The sequence below is a fragment of the Prionailurus viverrinus genome, chromosome D2, assembly GCF_022837055.1.
Source record: "Prionailurus viverrinus isolate Anna chromosome D2, UM_Priviv_1.0, whole genome shotgun sequence".
Classification (NCBI taxonomy): Eukaryota; Metazoa; Chordata; class Mammalia; order Carnivora; family Felidae; genus Prionailurus; species Prionailurus viverrinus.
Window position 1 is genome coordinate 57282882 of NC_062571.1, and position 19713 is coordinate 57302594.

The following is a 19713-nucleotide window of genomic DNA, read 5'->3' on the forward strand; positions in this document are numbered from 1 at the left end:
CCCTGCTCTGTGGCAATTCCTCATTATATTCTGCATCAGAAAACAGACAGACAAATACACATTTAAATATTAGTAGCAAAACCAAGGCAGATTCCCAGATCCTCTCAGGTCAGAAACCTCTGATCCAGACCTAAATTTGCATGGACCCAGATGCTCAGGTGCCTCACAGTTCCTTACTCCCGTGGACCAAGGCAGCTGGGTGATTCAGAGGGCAACTGGGTGACTCACCAGTTGGGACAGACAGAAGCCACACCTTTCCTTTGGGTTTTTGCCAAGTTTTCTTCCCCTTCTCCCACCAGTGCAATAGGGTGACTGAAAGCCTCCCAACCCAGTTCTCGCAGCGGGGACACTTTTGCTCCAGAACTCTTAGTGGTTGTGCATATGATTGTAGAGATTGGCTCTGCTCTCTGCCCTTCTAGGGACACAGTGTCTCTAGTCCAGGCTTGCAGTTTGCCCGTCATTCAGGCAAAGGCAAGAGGGCAGAAGCGGCTCCCCCAGTATGCACAAGCCATCCATTTGGCCTGAGTACATGCTGGGGGCCGTAACTGGTCTGTGGGCAAACATCCCAGCCTTGCTTCCCCAGTCTTGGTGACAGACACCCCGGTCCTCTTATTTGTTTCTGTTGTTTCAGATATTTTTTTTTCTCGACACTTTTCCCTCAGGGGGTTCAGTTTTGGGTTCTGGAGTGGGTCTCAGTGAGGATTCTGGGATGCATCTCAGCTCATAGGAGGACAGGATATTAGGTCCCTGGACTTCTTTTTATGCTACCACTGCTGCTGCTTGGCGGAGGTAATGGGACTCATATTCTCTTCCTAGTCGGCAGCTTCCCTTTGCTCCCTGACTTCTTGTTCTAGGCCAATTTTTCCATGGCTTCTTGAGAGAAAGGCAGGGCCCAAAGGAGAAGGGCCTTCAAACTGTCCCCTAAAGCCTGCCCAGTTCAATGTGCATCTTCCTGCTTCCCTGTCTCTTTTCCCTCAGCTGTCCCCCTTGCCAGGTGTCCGAGCCCTTTCTACACCAAAGCAAAGAATGGCCTCAGGAGAGAGTAGAGAGGGTGCCATCTGTGGCTAAGGGGCAGTTCTGTGCTACTGGACACTTCAAGATTCTGGCACCCTGCGATTGGTCAATCAGTCTTGGAAAGAAACGATCTTGAAGGTTTGAAAAACAACCAAAGAAAGGGAGCGAGGACTATGGCTGCGTGCCCTCTGCTTGCCCAGCTCCCACTGCCCAGCAGGCAGAGCAGAGATGTGCAGCCCTCTCGTCAGCTGGGCCAAGCTGGTCCCTTTGCATCCTAGCCCCCAGGGGCCAGCTTGTGCCTGGGGCCCCCCCAGCTGACAGGAGGAGTCTCTGGGAGCTGGGTACGCATGCCCTGTGGACAAAGGCACAGCTCCTAACCCTGACAATCTCATTCAGCTGGCCTGGAATCTAACCTTGGGGACCATGTTTGTGACAGTGCCTGCCCCCAGACTGTAGGAGCAGCAGGGCTCCCAGAGGCCAGAAGGGACCCAGGTGTGCTTGGCTCTCCAAAGATCTCTCTCCACAAACCTGTCGGTAAAGCTTCCCACCTGGGCGTCGAGAGAGCCTAAGCTGTCTTAGAGGAGGCTGGGGGAAGCCAGCCTGTGCAAGTAGCTCTGCACATCGCCCTCATCTAGACCAGCTCTGTGATGAGAAGGAAATCGAGTCCAACGTACGAGGGGGCTGGCCCCAGTCCTGGCAGGCGGGAACGTGGGCCATCCTTTCCTGGCATGTTTCCATTCTCCTTGAAGCCTGGACTCAGGTTGCCTTGAATGTGGACTAGGGAGAGCCAGGAGCCTCAAAGTGCCAGGGCAGGCTTCTGGGCGGCACTCACAGAACAGCCGGGCCCTCTGTCAGCCGCAGGCCCTGTCCCCGTGTCAGGGAGGAGAGGCCGGGCTGGGAGAGTACTGCTGCCTGTGTTCTTCCAACGCACTGTAGAACTTGTATGTAATGTATTTAAATCAATGCAAATGTATGAATAACAAGTCCAATTCTGACCTTTTTTGTCTAGTTTTCTTGGGTGAAAGGAAGGTAGAATGCAGTTTTAAGGACAAAGAACCATGTGTTTCCATGGAATCGCTGAGATACAGCCCCGAAGTTATACAGGTCCTCATTTCCAAGGTCCCAGTGCTCTAAAAACCAGAAATATTTTCATTGACTCATTTGACACCAAAACCTGACCTGACCCTACACTGGTGTGAATTGAAGCTATTTGTAACCATGATGTTTTCCTCTTAGTGTATTTGTTGCAGAAATACTCATGTTTTGTTATGAGATATTTCCCTACTAGGGATTATGCAGTATTTGCACTGAGTACTTCCTACAAGCTGAAAAAATTCTGAGTAACAAAATCCTCTAGCCCTATGGGTTTGGGATGAGGAATGCGCTCTGCTTCTCTTCTTGGCCACAAGAGGGCAGCGTATCCTTTGTGCGCATCACTGCCTGCTTGAAGCACTTTGAACCCTGGGTCCTTTAAAGGGTGGGTAATGGGACAGATAGGATGCCTGGGAAACAGAGGTGAATGCTAATGAGCACATAATATGCTGTTGAGGTGAAGCCAGTAGAAGTAGTCAAAAATCCTCCCCTTAAACGTTATCAGGCTACAGGGAATCTCAGATAATGCTGGAGGCTCAAGAACGATTGGTCCAACTGTTGACCCACCTCAGGATGGTTGGCCCATGGGGATAAAGATGCCATCTGAGGAGCTGGCAGCCACTCCTTTGCAGGCTCACTGCCCACTGTGCAAGGCGGACTGGAATAGTCTTTCCCCTTCTAGAACTGGCCAGAGGCCAAGAACCCTCTCTCTCCTGTGGATCAGGACTGCCTACGGAAATGCTTCCATCTCCCGATCTCTGGAAACGGAGGCTTTAGCACAGAGGATCTAGGGGATGGGGGGTGGTGGGTGTTGCTCTCGGAGGAAAAGGAGGCCTGGCCTATTTTCTCCTTCCCAGGAACACCCCTTCCCTGCAATAAGTGCAAGCCCTCACCCCCTGGCTCCAGAATGTCCATTGAAGAAGCCTCCCTTTCTGTGACAGACTCACACAGTTCTTGATGCAAATGGTTTTATTTTGCCACTTAAACCACGGTTTTCTCGCGCTGGCCTGACAGGCAGGGGTGTGGGCAGGTGGCTGGACCATGGGTTACAGTAGTAGGAGGGTTAGAGCAGGAGTGGTGAGACGCTCAGTCTCCGTGCCCATCGCTGGACTCCCAGGGGGATATCATGCAGCCCGAGTATACTGTCAGGTGGGAAGAGCTGAGGCAGGAATGGGTCCCACATGGTGTAGAGCTCAGGGGACACCTCCAGTCCTGTTCTGAACGGAGCAGGCCAGTGGTAGTGGCCTTCCATTTACCACTGTGGGGCTGTCTGCCTCCAGTCTGTCTTCCTTCTTCACTTCCTGGGCCCTTTGGCAAAAGTCCCTATGATTCCTGGGGAAGTTACTGCCGTTCCCAGCCCCCTCCCTGGATCAGTGTCTGATCTGATGGAGGTAGCTTGTGGGGCCTGGCTTCTTCCAGTTCCGGCGGATCCTGGCACTTGTCCTCCTGGAGTTCAGATACTGATCGCCAGAGGCCATCTCTGTGGCACCACTCTGTGGGTCGGCCAGTGGAGCACGGGGCTCGGGGATTCTGCAGGGAACAAGTGTATGATAGGCCCAAATCAATAGGAAGAACAGAATGCAGGCTAAAGAGATTTTGGTCAGGATGAACTAAACACACCGTTTGGGGCAAAATGAGACCGGGGCTTTGGACTCGTCTGCCCCCCTGATTGCTAAAGACTAGGCAAAGCTTTCAGATTTCTTTTCTGTAAAGAGAGCTGGACTAGATCGGGGTGTGTGACAACTCAGCCTTTCTCCAGCTTCATGCTGTACTTGTGGCAGCCATCATTAGTCAGCCGTGATATGAGACTGGAGGAACCAAGAATCCTCCTTAGCAAGATGTTTTAAGTTGGGTTTGCAAGTCAGCTAAAGTTCATATGAACAAGAGGCTGATTTGCTCCCCCTGGACCTGATGACTCGGAAGACCTATCCAGGACTAATATTCTGACTCTGGGGCCCGAGAAGGCAGCGGGAAGAATGGAGGGCAGAGTGTAACCCACAGTGACTGGCTAGGCTGTGTGGCTCCGCTCAACCCTGTGGGGCTCGCTGTTCCTAGGCTGTCAGTGACCTAGGCAAAGAGGGGGATGACTAGGGGAAGTTGGAAGTTCCTCGACAATTTTTAACCCTCAGTGCCTCTACTGAACCTTCCTACGCTATATTCTCTGTAATTCCACAGGCAAGATCTTAACCAGGTTTACTCTTGATTTGTTACCTCTTCTGCAACAGGGAAACACATTTTTTTCCTCCCAAACAATAGTCCCTCCCACTTGGCTGAGAATCACTGCAAAATGAAGTGGCACTGATAGGACCCAGGCATTCCCTTCTGTGGAAGTTCACAAGATCCTACAGGACTCCAACAGTAACAGCAATCGTAGGCACTGTGTACCTCCCCCCCCCCCCCCCCCCAATGGCAGATACTTTACAGTGAGGCCAAGTCAGTAGCTCCAGGTCATACAGCCAGAAAATGGTGGAAGGAGCATCAGTAGTGCCCCCCTTCCCTCAGGCCTCCAGTTCCAGGAACCCACCTGAGCCGGCTGCAGTGGTGCAGTGAGTGGCCCAGGGGTTTTGGCCGGGGGGGCCTCTTCCTACGCAGCCTCCTCAAGGCCTCTGCCACACGGTGGTCTCCCGCACACTCCCAGATGATCTGTGCCCGCTCTTCGGCCAGCTGGTCCCCACTGCGCTGAAACAGGCCCTGGATCTGCAGCAGCTCGGCATCCTGGAAGATGTTGGCTGTGGCCTGCTTGCGGCCCCGGGCCTCAGCCGGGGCCTGCCAGGGGGGCGGCTCGCTCACCACAGAGGCGGGCGTTCCCATCCTGGGTGCTCTGGGGAAGGAAAGCACGGAGAGGCATCAGCTCAGCAGGCCCTTCCCAAACCTGGGGTCCTGACGGATACAAGGGCTTCTGGTGTTTCTGTTCTCCAGGAGCCAATGTGCAGTAAGTCTTGACTTAAAATCACTCCAATTGCCAGGGCACCTGGGGGAAATTATATGCATAAGGATAGCCAGACTTTATTATAAAGTGCTTATGAGTGCGACACATGTACTACCTCCCTGAAGAGGCCTGGCAACCAGTGAAGTAAGACTTGTTTATCCCCACCGTGCAGATGAAGTACAGCTCAGTTGAAACGATCCTTCCACAGACACGAAGCCTTGGTTAAGTGCAGAGCCAGGAGTAGCACCCAGATCTGTGGTTCTAAAGCCCAGGCAGACCCCAGGACATCCAGGTCGTAAGGACGACGCAGCAGCAGCCACGGAAATGTGTCGAGCATTTCACATGTATTGGGCACCGCTGTAAGAGTCGTAGTCACGTCACGTCATTGAAATGTGAGCACGACAGCCATATGCGGTAGGGGCTGTAGCCTCGTTTCACAAATGAAGAAACTGAAGGACAGATCCAGATACTGCTGATGCCAAGGCCCAGGCTCTTAGCACAGAAGTGAGAAAGGGGTATGACGTTGGGCTACCCAGGCTGGAATCCCACTCCTAGCCACCTCCGCCACTTACTGGCTCAGCTGCTTCCTGTGTAAACTTCTCAAACTATACCAATTTCGGCCTGAGTTGCAGTGAGGACTGAGTGAAGGCAGTGTGAAGAACAGTGTTCAGTGTTCTACTATTCTGCTTTTCCATCTGTAAAATTGAGAACAGTCATCCCACCTATTTTCAAGACCCTCAGAGACAAACCAAGTCCGTACAGTTTAACAAACACAGTATGAAACAGACCAGTCAGATCTAACTGTAGTCCAAAAGGCCATGGAGAGGAACGTAGGGACAAAGACGCAGCTACGGGGTTAGAATATACAACCATGGGCAGAGGCTGAAATCTTAGAAGTTTAATTAAAAGGAAGACTTACGTCCAAGTCCTCCCCCACCTTGCCGAAAATGAAAATTAAATGGTCTTCCTCAGTTCGAGAGAGTTCCACCTTGAATAATAAAGGCATAAGAGGCTCACTCACCCTATCCTTGTCTAGTACAGCCTGAGAAAGTTATGAGATTGGAAGGCAGACTAGAGACAAGGAGGACCAAGGACTCTGGCACAACACAGAACTGGGCTTGAATCCCAGCCCTGCCACCTTCTTAGCTATGACCCTAGGCAAGTTACCCAACCTCTCTGAGCCTCTTTGCTCAGCTGTAAGATGGGGCTCATAACCGCTTCCCAGGATTGTTGTAAGGACTGAATGAGTCTAGTGTGGTATCAGGTACCTGATAAGAGCCAAATAAACGAAATGCCCACCCGCTGCCCTTTTAACACTAGCTTAAAAGGGGGTGGGGGGAGCAAAAATTAAAGCATTTAAACACAAAACGTCCATGCTCACCGTGACAAACCTACACAGGATGGAAATCATAAAAAACGCATTCCCAGCTTCCAGTGCTCAGCCTGCTTGCAGAGTGGCCCCGGCTCGCACCTGCCTTTACTCTCCTGAGAGTTTGAACCATCTCTCCATCCCGTTTAGACTCCTCAAATGTAACTGGCCTTCCCTTTCCCTGGCTTTCCCTCCTCACCTCAACAGCCACCCTCCTCATTCCAGTAATTTCCACACTCCCCCTGTCCCAGTGTCTAGGCCTATTAGAACCTCACTCTCTTCAAAAGATTTAATAACTAAAACCTGTAGAAGATTTTCAGGTAAATTAACTTCATAAAAATTGTGCTTTTTATCTGGAAATGGGAATTTTAAAATCTACCTCTCCTTGGGCACTATTATGGAATCCAGTTAACAACCTTGTATGTGTGGTAATTAAATCCCCTGAGCTGGATAATAAAAATACACTGTGACCAGAAAACAGTCACCAAGTAACACTGTCAGGCTGATAAAGGAAAAAAGCTAACTATGGGGCATTTACTCGGCACCAGGCAACGTGGCAATATGCATGATATCATCTGATCCTCAAAAGCATTCTAGGAGTGGACGCTGTTACCCTCACCCCAGCGCACAGTGGGGCAAAGGAAGGCAAGATACAGATGAAATGCCGGTGGCTCAGCCAAGGTCAGGACCCGGTGTAAGGGGACTGCAACCGTGTATGAAAACCACAGCTGCCTTCACAGCCAAGCAGCTCAGAGCGTATTTCTTCCCATCGCTCCTGTGGGGGTGTCTCACTGTTCTTACCTGATTCACAAAGGAGGAAACCTCCAGTGGGAAAGGAAGAACAATGAACACATGCACACGAGGCAGGGGCGGGGTGGTAGAATTTATTTTAATCTTTTTGTTAACGTCAGAGCTGTTTACTGTTTGACCAGCTGTTCTAGCCTTAACCTGCGGCACTCTGAAGAGGAAGATCCCCAGCTCCCACAAAAGAAATCTGGAACTGCAACCCAGCCCAGTGCACAGAGTACTGGCTCATGAGTCAGAGGACTACGTCTGGGCCCTAGTTCTGCCACTCAGCGGCCAAGGGGCCTCAGGCACTTCACGTCACCTCCATGGGCCTCGGTTTCTCTCTACATCTGTAAGAAGAACAGGATGATTATGCTCTCAGAGGGCGTGTGCAGAGTCCATGATTCTGGGGAGACTAGGTCTGTACAGAACCAGCAGTTGGATTTGCTTGTCTGCCAAGGCCATGTGTGGACAGGTCTGGTTAATATCAGGTGCCAGGAAATTCCCCAACCAATAGTTCCCCTTTTCCGCCCTCCTCAATCTTCCATGGAGCCAACACACTGTTTTGCTACTGTGGGATGTGGGGTTAGGGTGTGGGAGAAGGCAGAGAGATCACTGCTGTAAAGCACTCTAGTGACCCAGGCTGGCTGTGGCCTAGCCTGGGGCAGACTCCTCCTCTGGTCTGGGTGGTGGGACAAGGGGTGATCCTGCTTCTCTCAGACTCAGGCCCTCTTACCCTCCCTTCAGGGAAAATGGCAACAGGATGAAGTAGCAGCGGCCTCAGGGATGGCTTGGAGCCTGACTTCCCAGATGGCCCTGGCCACCTCTGCCAGGCTGCAAGGGCCTACAAGGCCCTGCCTCCAGCCTCTAGCCTCCACGTTACAGTGAGTTACACACACCAACAAACCATCTGGGTGAGTCTGGGCCAGTTTCCACCGTACCCTCCGTGCACCGTGGGGTGGGGAGCCTTGGCACCCCCAGATTTTGAGATCCTCACTCTTGGCTCTGCCTCCCACCCTGGGATTCAGCCAGCAGTGAGACTGGGAATAAAAATCCATGTATTGCACATAGGATTAGATGTAAACTTGGGGAAAACTGAGTCAGAACTTTTATTATCAAGAGAAACTTTTAAAAAAGATTTTATTTTTACTTATACACTTAACTGACTGAGCCACCCAGGCGCCCCTACTTTTATTATTTTTTTAAGATTTTATTTTATTTTTTTAAAGGAATCCTAACCTCTCTCTTTTTTTAAGTTTATTTTTATTTATTTTGAGAGAGAGAGAGAAAGAGAGCATGAGAAAGGGAGGGGCAGAGAGAGAGGGAGAGAGAGACAATCCCAAGAAGGCTCCACACCGTCAGTGCAGAGCCCGACGTGGGGCTTGATCCCAGGAACCGTGACATCATGACCTGAGCTGAAATCAAGAGCTTGACACTTAACCAAATAAGCCACCCAGGCACCCCAAAGATTTTATATTTAAGTAATCTCTACACCCAATGTGGGGCTTGAACTTTCAACCCTGAGATCAAGAGTGGCTTGCTCTACTGACTGAGCCAGCCAGCCTCCCCAGAAAAAACATTTCCTATCTTATTCAATGTGTGATTCCCCCCCCCCCCCAATTTCTTATATAAGACCTGAATCCAGGAAAGTCAGTGTATGCTTGAACAATGGTACTTTTCTACACTGGAAAATGACACCACAGGGCTATTAAAAGATTACAAATGGATCTTTCATTCCAGAGTTGACATGAAAGAATATGAACATGGGTCTGTAAGCAAATGAGTAAAAACTCATTTGCAAATTGCAATTTGACACAAGCTAGCTTAAAAAATGAACCCCCCCAACGTAAATACCAAATGTTGAAAATGACAAAGTTCAACTTGCTTTGAAATAGGCAATAAATGAACTATAGAGCTTTAACAAAGACATATATTTAAAAAGTGACTCACCACGCAATGAATTTGCAACATATGTAGTGCGCAATTGAGCATCTTTTGTGGTATATGAAGCTCAGTTCAGACAGCTATTCTGACTGGTCTCAGGGAGGCACATGTATCCACAAGAGGCAGAGCACACTTTGTGTGAGCCGGGGGGCAACTGCTTCCACACTCAGCTCACCTCCTTCAGATAACTCTGGTGATGGTAATAATCTGTAATCGGAGGCAAAGGGCCTCTTGGGAGAAGAACTGGAGGCTCTGGCCCAAGGCCCAAATCAACACTTGTGGCCCTGGACTGCTTCCCTGACCCTGGACAGCTGCCAAAATCTGTGGCTCTTCCAGTGGGAGGTCCAGTCCACATGGCAGTGTGAGCCCCCGCCCTTTAGGGCCTAGCCCCGGCCAGGAGCACCTGAGAGAAATGCACACGTTGGTCTCCAAACCTAATGTGGACGTGGAAAAGGGAATGGGGACCTACCCCCAGACCAGTTCTCAGATATGACCGGAAGAGAAACTCTAGATCTAGCAGTAACTCTTTTCAGTGGTTCAAGAACCCTGAATTCTGGCTGTGCCACTGATAACCGAGTGACGTTGGCAAGCCCGTTTCCCCTGCCTCATTTTGCTCATCATTAAAATAGTGAGAAGAGTGAGAACAAACAACCCTCAAGGGAATAAGGGAGATAAAAGTACGTGAAAGCGTCCATCTCGGTACATTATACCATGAATGAGTGATGTTAAGGGAAAGGCTGTTTAACAACCAGACAGTATAGAACCATTTTCATTTTCATGAAACTCCCTCAAAAGGGGACTACACTCTTGGGGAAAGAGGGTAAAGGGAGATGGATTCATCTGTGGACTTTTAAGTCACGGCTGCCATTGAGGCAGCTTGCTTTGTGTCAAGCACAGAACATCATTTTCAAATAGGTAATCTCTTTAATCCTCACTCCTACGAGGGGCACTCTGGTTATACCCATTTTACAGATGAGAAACCCGAGCTCAGAAAGGTTAAGTAACTTGCCCAAAGTCAAACAGGAGGTAACTGATGATATACCCAGGTAGTACATGATCCCAGCACCCAGGCTCTCAACCACTCTTATTTTTGTTCCTGCCAGATGGCTGACGAGGTCTTCGGGGGAAGGAATGACCCAGGAGGCTCTGAAACCTCTCGAGCCTGCTATCTGCTTCTGCGGGTTTCGGAAGGCGCAGGGATTGAAAGTCAGATCTCCCAAGGCAGCCTCGGCGCCCTCAGCACTCCGCGGCCCCGCGGGGAGTCGGAGCGATTACTCACCACGCTGAAGGGCAGCGTCGACAGACCTCAAATCGGGATGGGGCAAGCTAAGATGTGCCCACCCCAAACCCTTCACGGCCTTTCGAAAGGGCGGGCGTAGCTCTGCGCTTCCTGCTGTGAAGGTGCTCACAAGGACCGGGCGGCGTTCGCCCACAGGACGAGAGCTTGGGAGGGGATATCCTGGCCCAGATCGCTGGGCGAAACCCCCGGCACAGATCGGCCCCCGGGGCTCAGACGTGGCCGCTTCGCACAACGCCGTGCCCTAAAGTGGCCCTGCGGGTTCGGGTCCCAGCGGCACCCGGGTTCTGACGGCCGGCCCGCCCGCTCCTACCGCAGCGCGAGCCGGGCCGCCGACCTACGTACCTGGCTGCCCAAGGCGGGCCACCTAGGTCACAGCCGCGACTCCCGGGAGAAAACGCTCCCCAGCCGGGGAAGAGCCAATCCTCGGCCAAGCCCTGGTGAGAGCTCCGGAGAGAGCCTTCCAAAATCAAACGCGGAGACTCTGTGGGCCAATCATCAGCAACAGAGCAGCGAGGGGCGTGTTCAGGCTCCGCCTCCTTCCCTTCGCCGGCCCCGAAACCCGAGTGCGAAGATTCCCCGGGTCCAATCAGCAGCGGAGTAGCGGCGAGGGGCGTGTCCGCCGGGGCCCCTTCCCTCCGCCCTCGGCCGCCCTAGCGCGGCGCCCGGAGGCTCCCCCTTCATTGACGTCAGTCCCCTAGGAGAGCGCGGTTTTGCTGGCGCGGGAGCGGGCGGGGCCGCATTCCAGCCTCCGGGTGAGGCGGCTGCGAGCCCAGCCGGGTACACGTGACGGGTGCCCCCTCTCCTGGGCCCGAGGCCAGCGCTCAAGGCGCCGCGCTCCTTGCCGCGTGTGGCCCTCTGCAAATAGACCTGCAGTTCCTTAAATTCACTTCCCAGACAGACCACTTGCCTTCTGGCTCCTGCTTTGAGGGAAAGGAAGGGATAGTCAGACCTTGAGCTTCAAAGCTGGAATGTCGTGGGTTCGAGTATTACAGCAGCTGTGTCACCTTGGGCCAGTTACCTAAATGACAGTATTAAGAAGGTTTTATACATTCATTGGGCAATGGTCAGTCCATTAGGGACCCACCCTGTCCAAGTTCCTTAACAGGCAGTGCATAGGAGACCCCTATAAGCCCCTGCCCTGGGGGAATTTACAGCCCAGTAAGGGAGGCAGATATTAAAAAGCTTAAAACATTTTAGCAGTGATTACAATTGTAATAAACATTATAGCTAGAAAAGAGTCAAATGAAGGAATCTCAGCTCCTTGTAGGAGGTCCTGGGAGATAGAAAGAAGCAACATATAAGCTAAGATGTGAAGGAGGAGTTGAAGTTGGTCAGATGAAAAGGAGTGGGTCTGGGAAGAGTGTTTAAGGAAGAGAGTATGGCATGTGCTAAGTCTAGGAGGTAGCTGGACTCCTGGAGTAAGGCTAGCAAGGGAGAGATTGGTGAGGAAGCAGGAGGCAGAGGGGGGCCGTGAAAAAGTTTCCATTTGATTCTGTGCAGGGAATACCATTACATATATTTGTTTAATAGGCATTTTATTTTATTTTTAAGTTTATTTTTGAGAGAGAGAGAGAGCACACGACTGCACACAAGTCGGGGAGGGGCAGAGTGGGGAGAGACAGAGAATCTGTCTGAGCGGAGCCAATTCGGGCTCCAACCGTGAGATCAGGACATGAGCATGAGCGAAGTCAGACGCTTAACAGACTGAGCCACCCGGGTGCCCCTTAATAGATATTTTATAGCACTCACCATGTGCTAGTAATGCCAGTCAGCACTTTACAAATGTTAGCTCGTTTCATCCTCCTGACAAATTTGTGTTTTTAGAAGGTCACTTCGGCCATAGGTTGGAACTTGGATTAGAGGGGGGGGGTGTGGATGCAGAGTGCCCGGTAGGTTCTCCATGAATGCTTGTTTACTTGTTTGGAAGATGAGGAGTTGTTTGCTCACTGGTTCAAAAATGGTCAGGAAGGCGCCTGGCAATAGGCAGCTAGGTCTCCCTGACTTCTGAAGACCTGGGGAAATGGCAAAAAGAACAAAGAAATCAGCAATGTTCGGCTCCAATAGAAGGCTGATTGCTGCAACGCCTTTCAGCCAACTGCTTGGCTAAAGAGAGGACTGTGTGGGCTCCTAAACAGGATGGCTGGGCTTCTGAACCAGGGACTGCCTGTACCCTGTATCCTGATGCCAGGAGCTCAGATGAGCCTACCAGGATAGGAACTGGGAACTTGTGGCTTCTGGGTCAGATGTGACTAAGGCTGGGTGGAGAATATCTGGTCTCTCCAAACACTTTTGCAGGCATGTGACCATATGCTTACCACACAATGGAACCATTTCTGTTGTTACAGCTTTATGATTCAGTGTTTCTGATGAGAAGATAGGGCACTAACATCATGCCGGAGTGCAGGGTCTGGGATCCACACCCTGACAGAGCCCTGTTTAGAAGAGAAGGTCGGCTCTGAGGAGTAGAGTCCTGGTGTAATTCAGGCCAAGACTCGGTTTTACGAGGTATCAGATTAAGGTGAGGTGAGTGAGGAATACTCCTTGGGTGCAGTATTTAAGGGGGCACTAAATAATCCAGATAAATATTTTAATGTAGTATTTTTAAAAAGCAAAATGTAAAACATCCACGGTGAACAAAATATCAGCACTTAAAATAAAGACAGACCGTTGTTTGTTTTATGACCTGGCGTCATTTTGCAACAGGAATAGTCATTTCCAATCAGCCCACAGTTCCATGCAGGTCACTATTACGTTCCCTGCCAATTAGCTTTAGGAGGGTTGAAAATAGTGTGTGAACAGATTGGGCAACACAAGGCTTTATGTGTGGTCCTGTTTTTTGATGGTAGGGCTTTCATCAGCTTTTTCCATTTGACTCAAAATGTGGAAGGATATTTCGGTACGTGCATATAGGAGTGCGTATGTTTCCTTTTGCCCCGGGCGCCAGTATGGCTCAGCAAGGTGCTAGTTTCTTGGGGAGTAGAGTCTAGGAAAGGGGTTCCAGCTGTTCAGCCTTAAGCAAATACCTAACCTCTCCACTTTTCTATTTTCTCATCTATAGAGTGGGAATAATCATGCCCATCTCTCTGTGTTGCTGTGACGATGAAGTGAGGAGTCACAACACTCAATATAAACCTTGCTACGGACACTAAACCAGCATTTGACTCCTTCCCTCTCTGTCCTGCAGGAGTTGTTCAAGCAACTCTTACCAATGCTTCCCCACTGGGGTTGAGATTTGCTCCAGTGGGTTTGTTGCTCTCTCTGTCCTGTTCTGGGGAGAGCAGAGAGAACGTTCACCCTCAGCTGACAAGCAGTAGTGTGACTCTTGAGTCAGCTCCGTTTTTCCTTTCCCTTTTTTTTAAGATTTTTTTTTTTAAATTGTAGAGGGGGGTGGAGAGTGTGAGCGGGAAAGAGGGGCAGAGGGAGGGAGAGAGAGAAAGAATGCCAAGAATGCCATGCTTAGCTCAGTGCAGAGCCTGACGGGGGCTCGATCCCACGACCCTGAGATACGACCTGAGCCGAAATCAAGAGTCAGACACTCAACCCCCTCGGCCACCCAGGCACCCCAACTCTGTTTTTCTTGATAAATGATCCTGGTACTTCTAAACTTTTTTAAAAAGCACCCTTCTTCTTAGGACATTATACAAGGCAACTTACTACAGCCCTCTTCTCTGAACTTAACCCAAAACAGCAAAGTCCTACAGGCAAATAGTACAATATAGAAGCAGTGAAAAACAAAACACAGCAAACGAAAAACCCACACCTAATCTAACCAATGTAGATTATAATTAAAGGTCAGTTTTATATTAGTCTGCTCGGATTGCCATAACAACATACCACAGGCTGGGGGGAGGTTAACAACAGAAATTTGCTTTCTCACAGTTGTGTGGACGGCAAGTCAAGGTGCCAGGCCATTCAGTTTCTGATCAGAGCTCTCTTCCCGGGTTGCAGACAACAGCCTGCTCACCATGTCCTCCTATGGTGAAGAGAGAGAGCTCTCTGGTGTCTCTTCTTATAAGGGCACTAATCCTATCAGATCAGGGCTCCACTCCTCATTTAAACTTAATTACTTCCTTACTCCAAACACACTTATATCGGAGGCTGGAGCTTCAACATGTGAATTTTGGGGGGGCACAATTCAGTCCATAGCAAGTATGGACTCACAGTTTTTTGTTTGTATTTTTTTAATGCTTATTTATTTATTTATTTATTTATTTAAATGTTTATTTTTGAGAGAGAGAGAGAGAGCAGGGAGAAGCAGAGAGGAAGACACAGAATCTGAAGCAGGCTCCAGGCTCTGAGCTGTCAGCACACAGCCCGATGCAGGGCTCAAACTCACAAATCTGAGTACATGAACTGAGCCGAAGTCAGACACTTAACCGACTGAGCCACCCAGGCGCCCCTGAACTCACGGTTTTTAACGGATAAGTAGGTATAGAAATAAGTGAGTCGTAAATGTATGCATATGCTTAAATGTGTATGTGCACATGTGTATGTATACACACGAACACACACAAACACACACATTCCCCAGCTGGGTCTGCTGAGAGGGCCTAGAAGCAATGATACCACAGCAGGAATAAGCACATTTACAGCCCACATACTGAGTTCCCAGTACCATGCTCCACAAAAGGAACCACGGTTCCTTGGAGAAATGAATCAACCACTGGGGTTGAGAAATTTCAAGATGATTCTAGAACATCTTGTGCTGGAAAGTAAGGAAGTACTCAAAGAATGATGGAAACATCAAAAGGACTAGGAGTCAGTTGATGAGGGCTCCTATCAGCAAATGCAGAGCATCAAAACAAAACACGACAGTAACAGATTATAACCCAGTGAGTGAAGTAATACCTAAGTCCATAGCAATATATAAATGAATAAATGAGTACACAGAGGAGAAGAAATAGGCCTCCCTTATGGTAGAACGCCAACCAATAAGTGTAGAAGCAATGAAGCAGCTAGAAAATCCTTAATGGTTCTTACAACAGCCCTGTGGCCAATCATAAAAATAAGGATTGTGGTAGTTTTGCATATTTTCTTTCCGTTGTATATACATGGTGGTTTGGTTCATAGTAACCTTTTCTTTTTCTCTCTCTTCACATTTTCATTTCATTTGTAAGTTTCGTAAGTCATCGGAAGTTAACGTTACCAGCTTAGTCTTTAGTTAACAGTACATTCTGAGGGACTCTGCCAAACTCAGAAGTATTGAATACAGACTGTTGGGACTGTGTATCTCCCTATTTTGGAGAGAGGATGTGAGAACTTCCAAGAAAGAGAGCTGTATCTCATTCGGTGGAAACAAGGAGTTGTTTCATTGTAGTATGGAAGTCCGAATGTATGTAAAAGTTTGCGTACGGAAGATGCGTCTCCAAAGAGGTAGACTGTGCCAGTTATCTCTGGGATAACGGAGCAAAGGCCTGGAAATATTTCTTTTTCCAGCTGGCACACTGCTCAGCTTTGTCAGTAGAGGGAGCTGGCAAGACACCGTAGGAGGAAGAGTTTCTCTCCTTGGTTCTGGTGTGTCCTGTCCCTGAGCTCCTGCAGCCTTCGAGGCTTCTCCAGGGCCAGCTCCTGGAGTGCACGTGATTTTTCAGGCACCAGGTCCTGCCGTGTGGGCTCCCGCAGTGGGGGCTCCCTCAATGTGCGCGCCTCGTTCAGTGCCTGCAACACACAGTGGCTACTAGCTTCCCTGAGCCACCTGAGTGGCTTTGCAATAACTTTTGAGGTCGCTCCCTGTGAATGATTGCTCCCAGCACCCCACCTTGCTAATTTCTGGCAAGTTCTACAAGTGCGGCACGTCAGTGAGACTTCTTTGCCAGCCACTGAGCCACAGCTACTACGTCCTTTCTAAGGAGATCTGAATCTTGGCCTCGGTGGGAGGGAGGGGGAAGAAACCTCTTCTTAAGGGTCCATCTCAGCTCTAGGGGTAGGGGGTGTTCCTTATATCATCTTTTCCTGTGTTCTTTAGAGTTATCTTTAACTTCTTGTGAGCCAATGCCTCAGCACTCCATTATAGTAAATAATTCCTTGCATTGAGGTTTCCTTATTCAAATGACGTGTGGTTTCCGTCTCATGATTGGACTTCGGCTGATCCAGTGGACAATGGCGAGACTGGTAGGTTGGCAAGGATAAAGAACCTCAAGTGGAAAAAAAAAAAAAAGCCTCAAGTGACAGCAGGCTTCTGTCTTACAATCTAGTGATGCACTGGGAACCAGTGAGCTGGGTGTCCAAGTTCGTTCAGAAAACAATATCGAAAATAAAACTAACACATGTGAGCGCTAAGCTCTTTACGTCTCATGGAATCCACACAACAGCCCAGTGAAATCATGCTGTTAATCTCGTAAAACCCGTGAAGAAGCTGAGGTTGAGAGATTTGCAAGATGTCAACGTGCCCTCCGGGTACCACAACTGCTTAACAAATCACCCCAACACTGAGGGGTGTAAAATGACTGTTTTATTATGCTCATGGATTCTGTGGGTCAGGATATTTTAAAATGTACTCAAGCTCAGGGCTCCCGGGTGGCTCAGTTGGTTAACTCTTGGTCAACTCTCGGTTGACTCTTGATTTTGGCTCAGGTCGTGATCTCGCGGTTCATGAATTGGAGCCCCACGTCAGGCTCTGTGTTGACAGTGTGGAGCCTGCTTGGGATTCTCTCTCTCTCTCCCCCTCTCTCTGCCCCTTACCTGCTCTCACCTTCTCTCTCAAAATAAATAAGTAAACTTAAAAAAAAATGTACTCGGGATTTTGGTTTTGTTTAGGAATAGTGAGGCCAACAGATCAGGAGATGGCTGCCAGTGAAAAGACAGTTTGTTACTCACAGTTCCCCAGAGGAAGGGACAGGCCATGCCACGTGGGGCCACATGACGAAGCACCAGGGTCATTCAGGAGGCAGAAGGAGCAAGAGAAAAGCATGGACATGAACTCTTACTGTAGTTTTTATGGGAAGAAATGGTTGCAGCAAAGTAAGCAGGCTAGGCAGGTTTAGGATAGTTTGAATAATTCCAGCAGGCACGGGGCTTAGGGACTGTCTCCAATTGTCTGATACCTTCCCCTGGGATGATTAGGGCAGAGGAATGTTGCCTCCTGAAGTGTAAGAACCAAAATAGAGGAGGTGGTTTGGAGTATGGGCTCAGGATTGGTTGGTTTGCATGTCAGAGGCATGCTCAGCGTCACATGATCTGCTATCTTTAGGAATTAGCAAAATCTGGGAGGGAGAGTCCCTCCCTGGCTCTGCAAGGTCCCGAGATGTCAAAACATCATAACACACAGAAAATAAAAAGCACGAATGATACACAGGAATTCAGAGAGTGCACGGAGGAAGCGGCTTGTCTCTACTCTACAATGTCAGGACATCCGCTGGAAGTCTTGAATGCTGACGTTGCCTTGACAGCCGGGGGTTGGAATCATTTGAAAGCTCATTTCTCATGTCTGGTGCCCAGGCTGGGGGAACTTGAAGGCCAGAACTTCTGACTGGAGTGCTTCAGTGGCTTGTCAATGTGACCTAGAACATGGGCTTCTTCCATGGTGGCTCAGGGCTACAAATATGAGTTCTCGTGAATCAGGCAGGAGAGGCTTTGTCTTTTGAACAGAACTTAAAAGTCATACAGTGTGGTTTCTATCATCCTCTTAGTTATAACCGAGTCACAAGCTTACCCAGATTCAGGGGAAGAAGCATAGACCCAACCTCTTGATGGAAGAGGAATCAAAGAATTTGGAGCCATTTTGTTTTTAAACCTCCGCGGAGTGGAACTAGGAGTCAGACCCGAACAGTTAGGATCCGAACCCTGCTTGCTTCATTAAGGTGCCATCATAAGAAACAGAAATCTGTTTGTTATCTCAGGTAAAGAAGTGGGGAAGGAGGTTACTGTAAAGCAACAGTGAGCGCACAGAAATGAAGTCTCGCTGAACAACCTGGAGTAAGTCATAGGCAGCTGTTCTTCCTCATCATCTTTCGTCTCTGCAGAGCTGCCTGTGATGGTTACTTTTTTTTTTAATGTTTATTTATTTATTATTTATCTTTGAGAGAGAGTGTGTGCCAGCTGGGCAGTGACAAAGAGAGAGGGAGACAGAGAATCTAAAGCAGGCTCTGCGCTATCAGTTCATGAGGCTTAACCTACAGAACCACCCAGGCACCCCGCTGTACTGGTTAATTCTATGTGTCAATTTGACTGGGCCACAGGGTACCCAGATATCTGGTCAAACATTATTCTGGGTGTGTCTGTGAGGGTGTTTTTGGATGATGTTTTTGGATGAGATTAACATCTGAATTGGTAGACTGAGTAAAGCAGATTGCCCTCTCTAACGTGGGTGGGCCTTGTCCAATCAGTTGAAGGCCTGAATAGAATAAAAAGGCTGACCCTCTCACAAGTAAGAAGGACTTTCTCCTGGGGCATTTGGCTGGCTCAGTCGGAAGACTGTGCAACTCTTGATCTCAGGATTGTGAGTTCGAGCCCCGTGTTGGCTGTAGAAATTACTTAAATAAATATAACACTTAAAAAAACCCAAAGAACGGGGTGCCTGGGTGGCACAGTTGGTTAAGTGTCTGACTCTCGAGCTCGGCTCAGGTCATGATCTCACAGTTTGTGAGTTTGATCCCCGTGTTGGGCTCAACGCTGATGGCACAGAACCTGCTTGGGATTCTGTCTCTCCCTCTCTCTGCCCTTCCCCAGCTTGTGCTCTCTATCTCTCTCTCAAAATAAACTTAAAAACTTTAAAAAAAGAAAGAAAGAAAGAAAGAAAGAAAGAAAGAAAGAAAGAAAGACTTTCTCCTGCCTGACTGTCTGAGCTGAGACATTGTTTGCTTGTTTTTCCCACCTTTGGACTCTAACTGAAACACTGACTCTTCCTATATCTTGAGCCTGCAGCTTTTAGACTAAACTACACCATGGCTCTCCTGAGTCTCCACATTGCCAACTGCAGATCTTGGAACTTATCAGCCTCCATAACTACACCAACCAATTTCTTATAATAAATATATATGTGTATGTATATCTATATCCATCCATCCATCCTGTTTCTGTAGACAACCCTAATACACTGCCCTTTTCTCTGCAGATCAGCTTCCTCTGCCAACTCAGAATTTCTGTTCCCCCTAAATTTGCCTCATGCACTGACTTTGGTTCCTACAGCACTAGCTCCATTTAGAAATGACCATTTGGCCAAATTCCAAAAGAAGGAATCTGATAGGTCCAGCTTGGGTCGGACGTGGAGGTGGGGAAGTAGAGGCAGAGCTTCATAGCAGAAATATACCATCTATATCTAGAGCCACCACTCCGACAGGG

The 19713-nt window shown here is 49.1% G+C and overlaps 2 protein-coding genes across 3 annotated transcripts in view; one reads left to right on the top strand and one right to left on the bottom strand.

The window, feature by feature from the left end:
• PI4K2A (phosphatidylinositol 4-kinase type 2 alpha) overlaps nucleotides 1-2009 on the top strand; it is a 33163-nt gene extending 31154 nt beyond the window's left edge. Inside the window, exon 9 of the mRNA XM_047825481.1 lies at nucleotides 1-2009. This exon is cut by the window's left edge and continues 476 nt beyond it. The gene's annotated coding sequence lies outside the window, so the exon portion shown is untranslated.
• Nucleotides 2010-3057: 1048 nt separating this feature from the next.
• On the bottom strand, nucleotides 3058-10923 carry AVPI1 (arginine vasopressin induced 1). 2 transcript variants are annotated; one of them, XM_047825482.1, is made up of 3 exons: nucleotides 10777-10923; nucleotides 4631-4927; nucleotides 3058-3636 (listed from the first exon to the last, which is right to left on the bottom strand). In XM_047825482.1, exons 2-3 carry the CDS (start codon nucleotides 4915-4917, stop codon nucleotides 3477-3479), a joined length of 447 nt encoding a protein of 148 aa, XP_047681438.1. In that variant the 5' UTR covers nucleotides 4918-4927; nucleotides 10777-10923; the 3' UTR covers nucleotides 3058-3476. The 2 variants fall into 2 exon arrangements, with proteins under 2 accessions (XP_047681438.1, XP_047681439.1); XM_047825483.1 differs by lacking the exon at nucleotides 10777-10923 and adding an exon at nucleotides 10414-10770.
• Nucleotides 10924-19713: the final 8790 nt, after the last annotated feature.

Bases quoted from the DNA above. Each gene is read 5' to 3' on its own strand.
- AVPI1 (XM_047825482.1), bottom strand. From the start codon at position 4,917: ATGGGAACGCCCGCCTCTGTGGTGAGCGAGCCGCCCCCCTGGCAGGCC. The intron at 3,637-4,630 runs GTGGGTTCCTGG...TGTTCCCTGCAG, and splicing joins CACCACTGCAGCCGGCTCAG to AATCCCCGAGCCCCGTGCTC.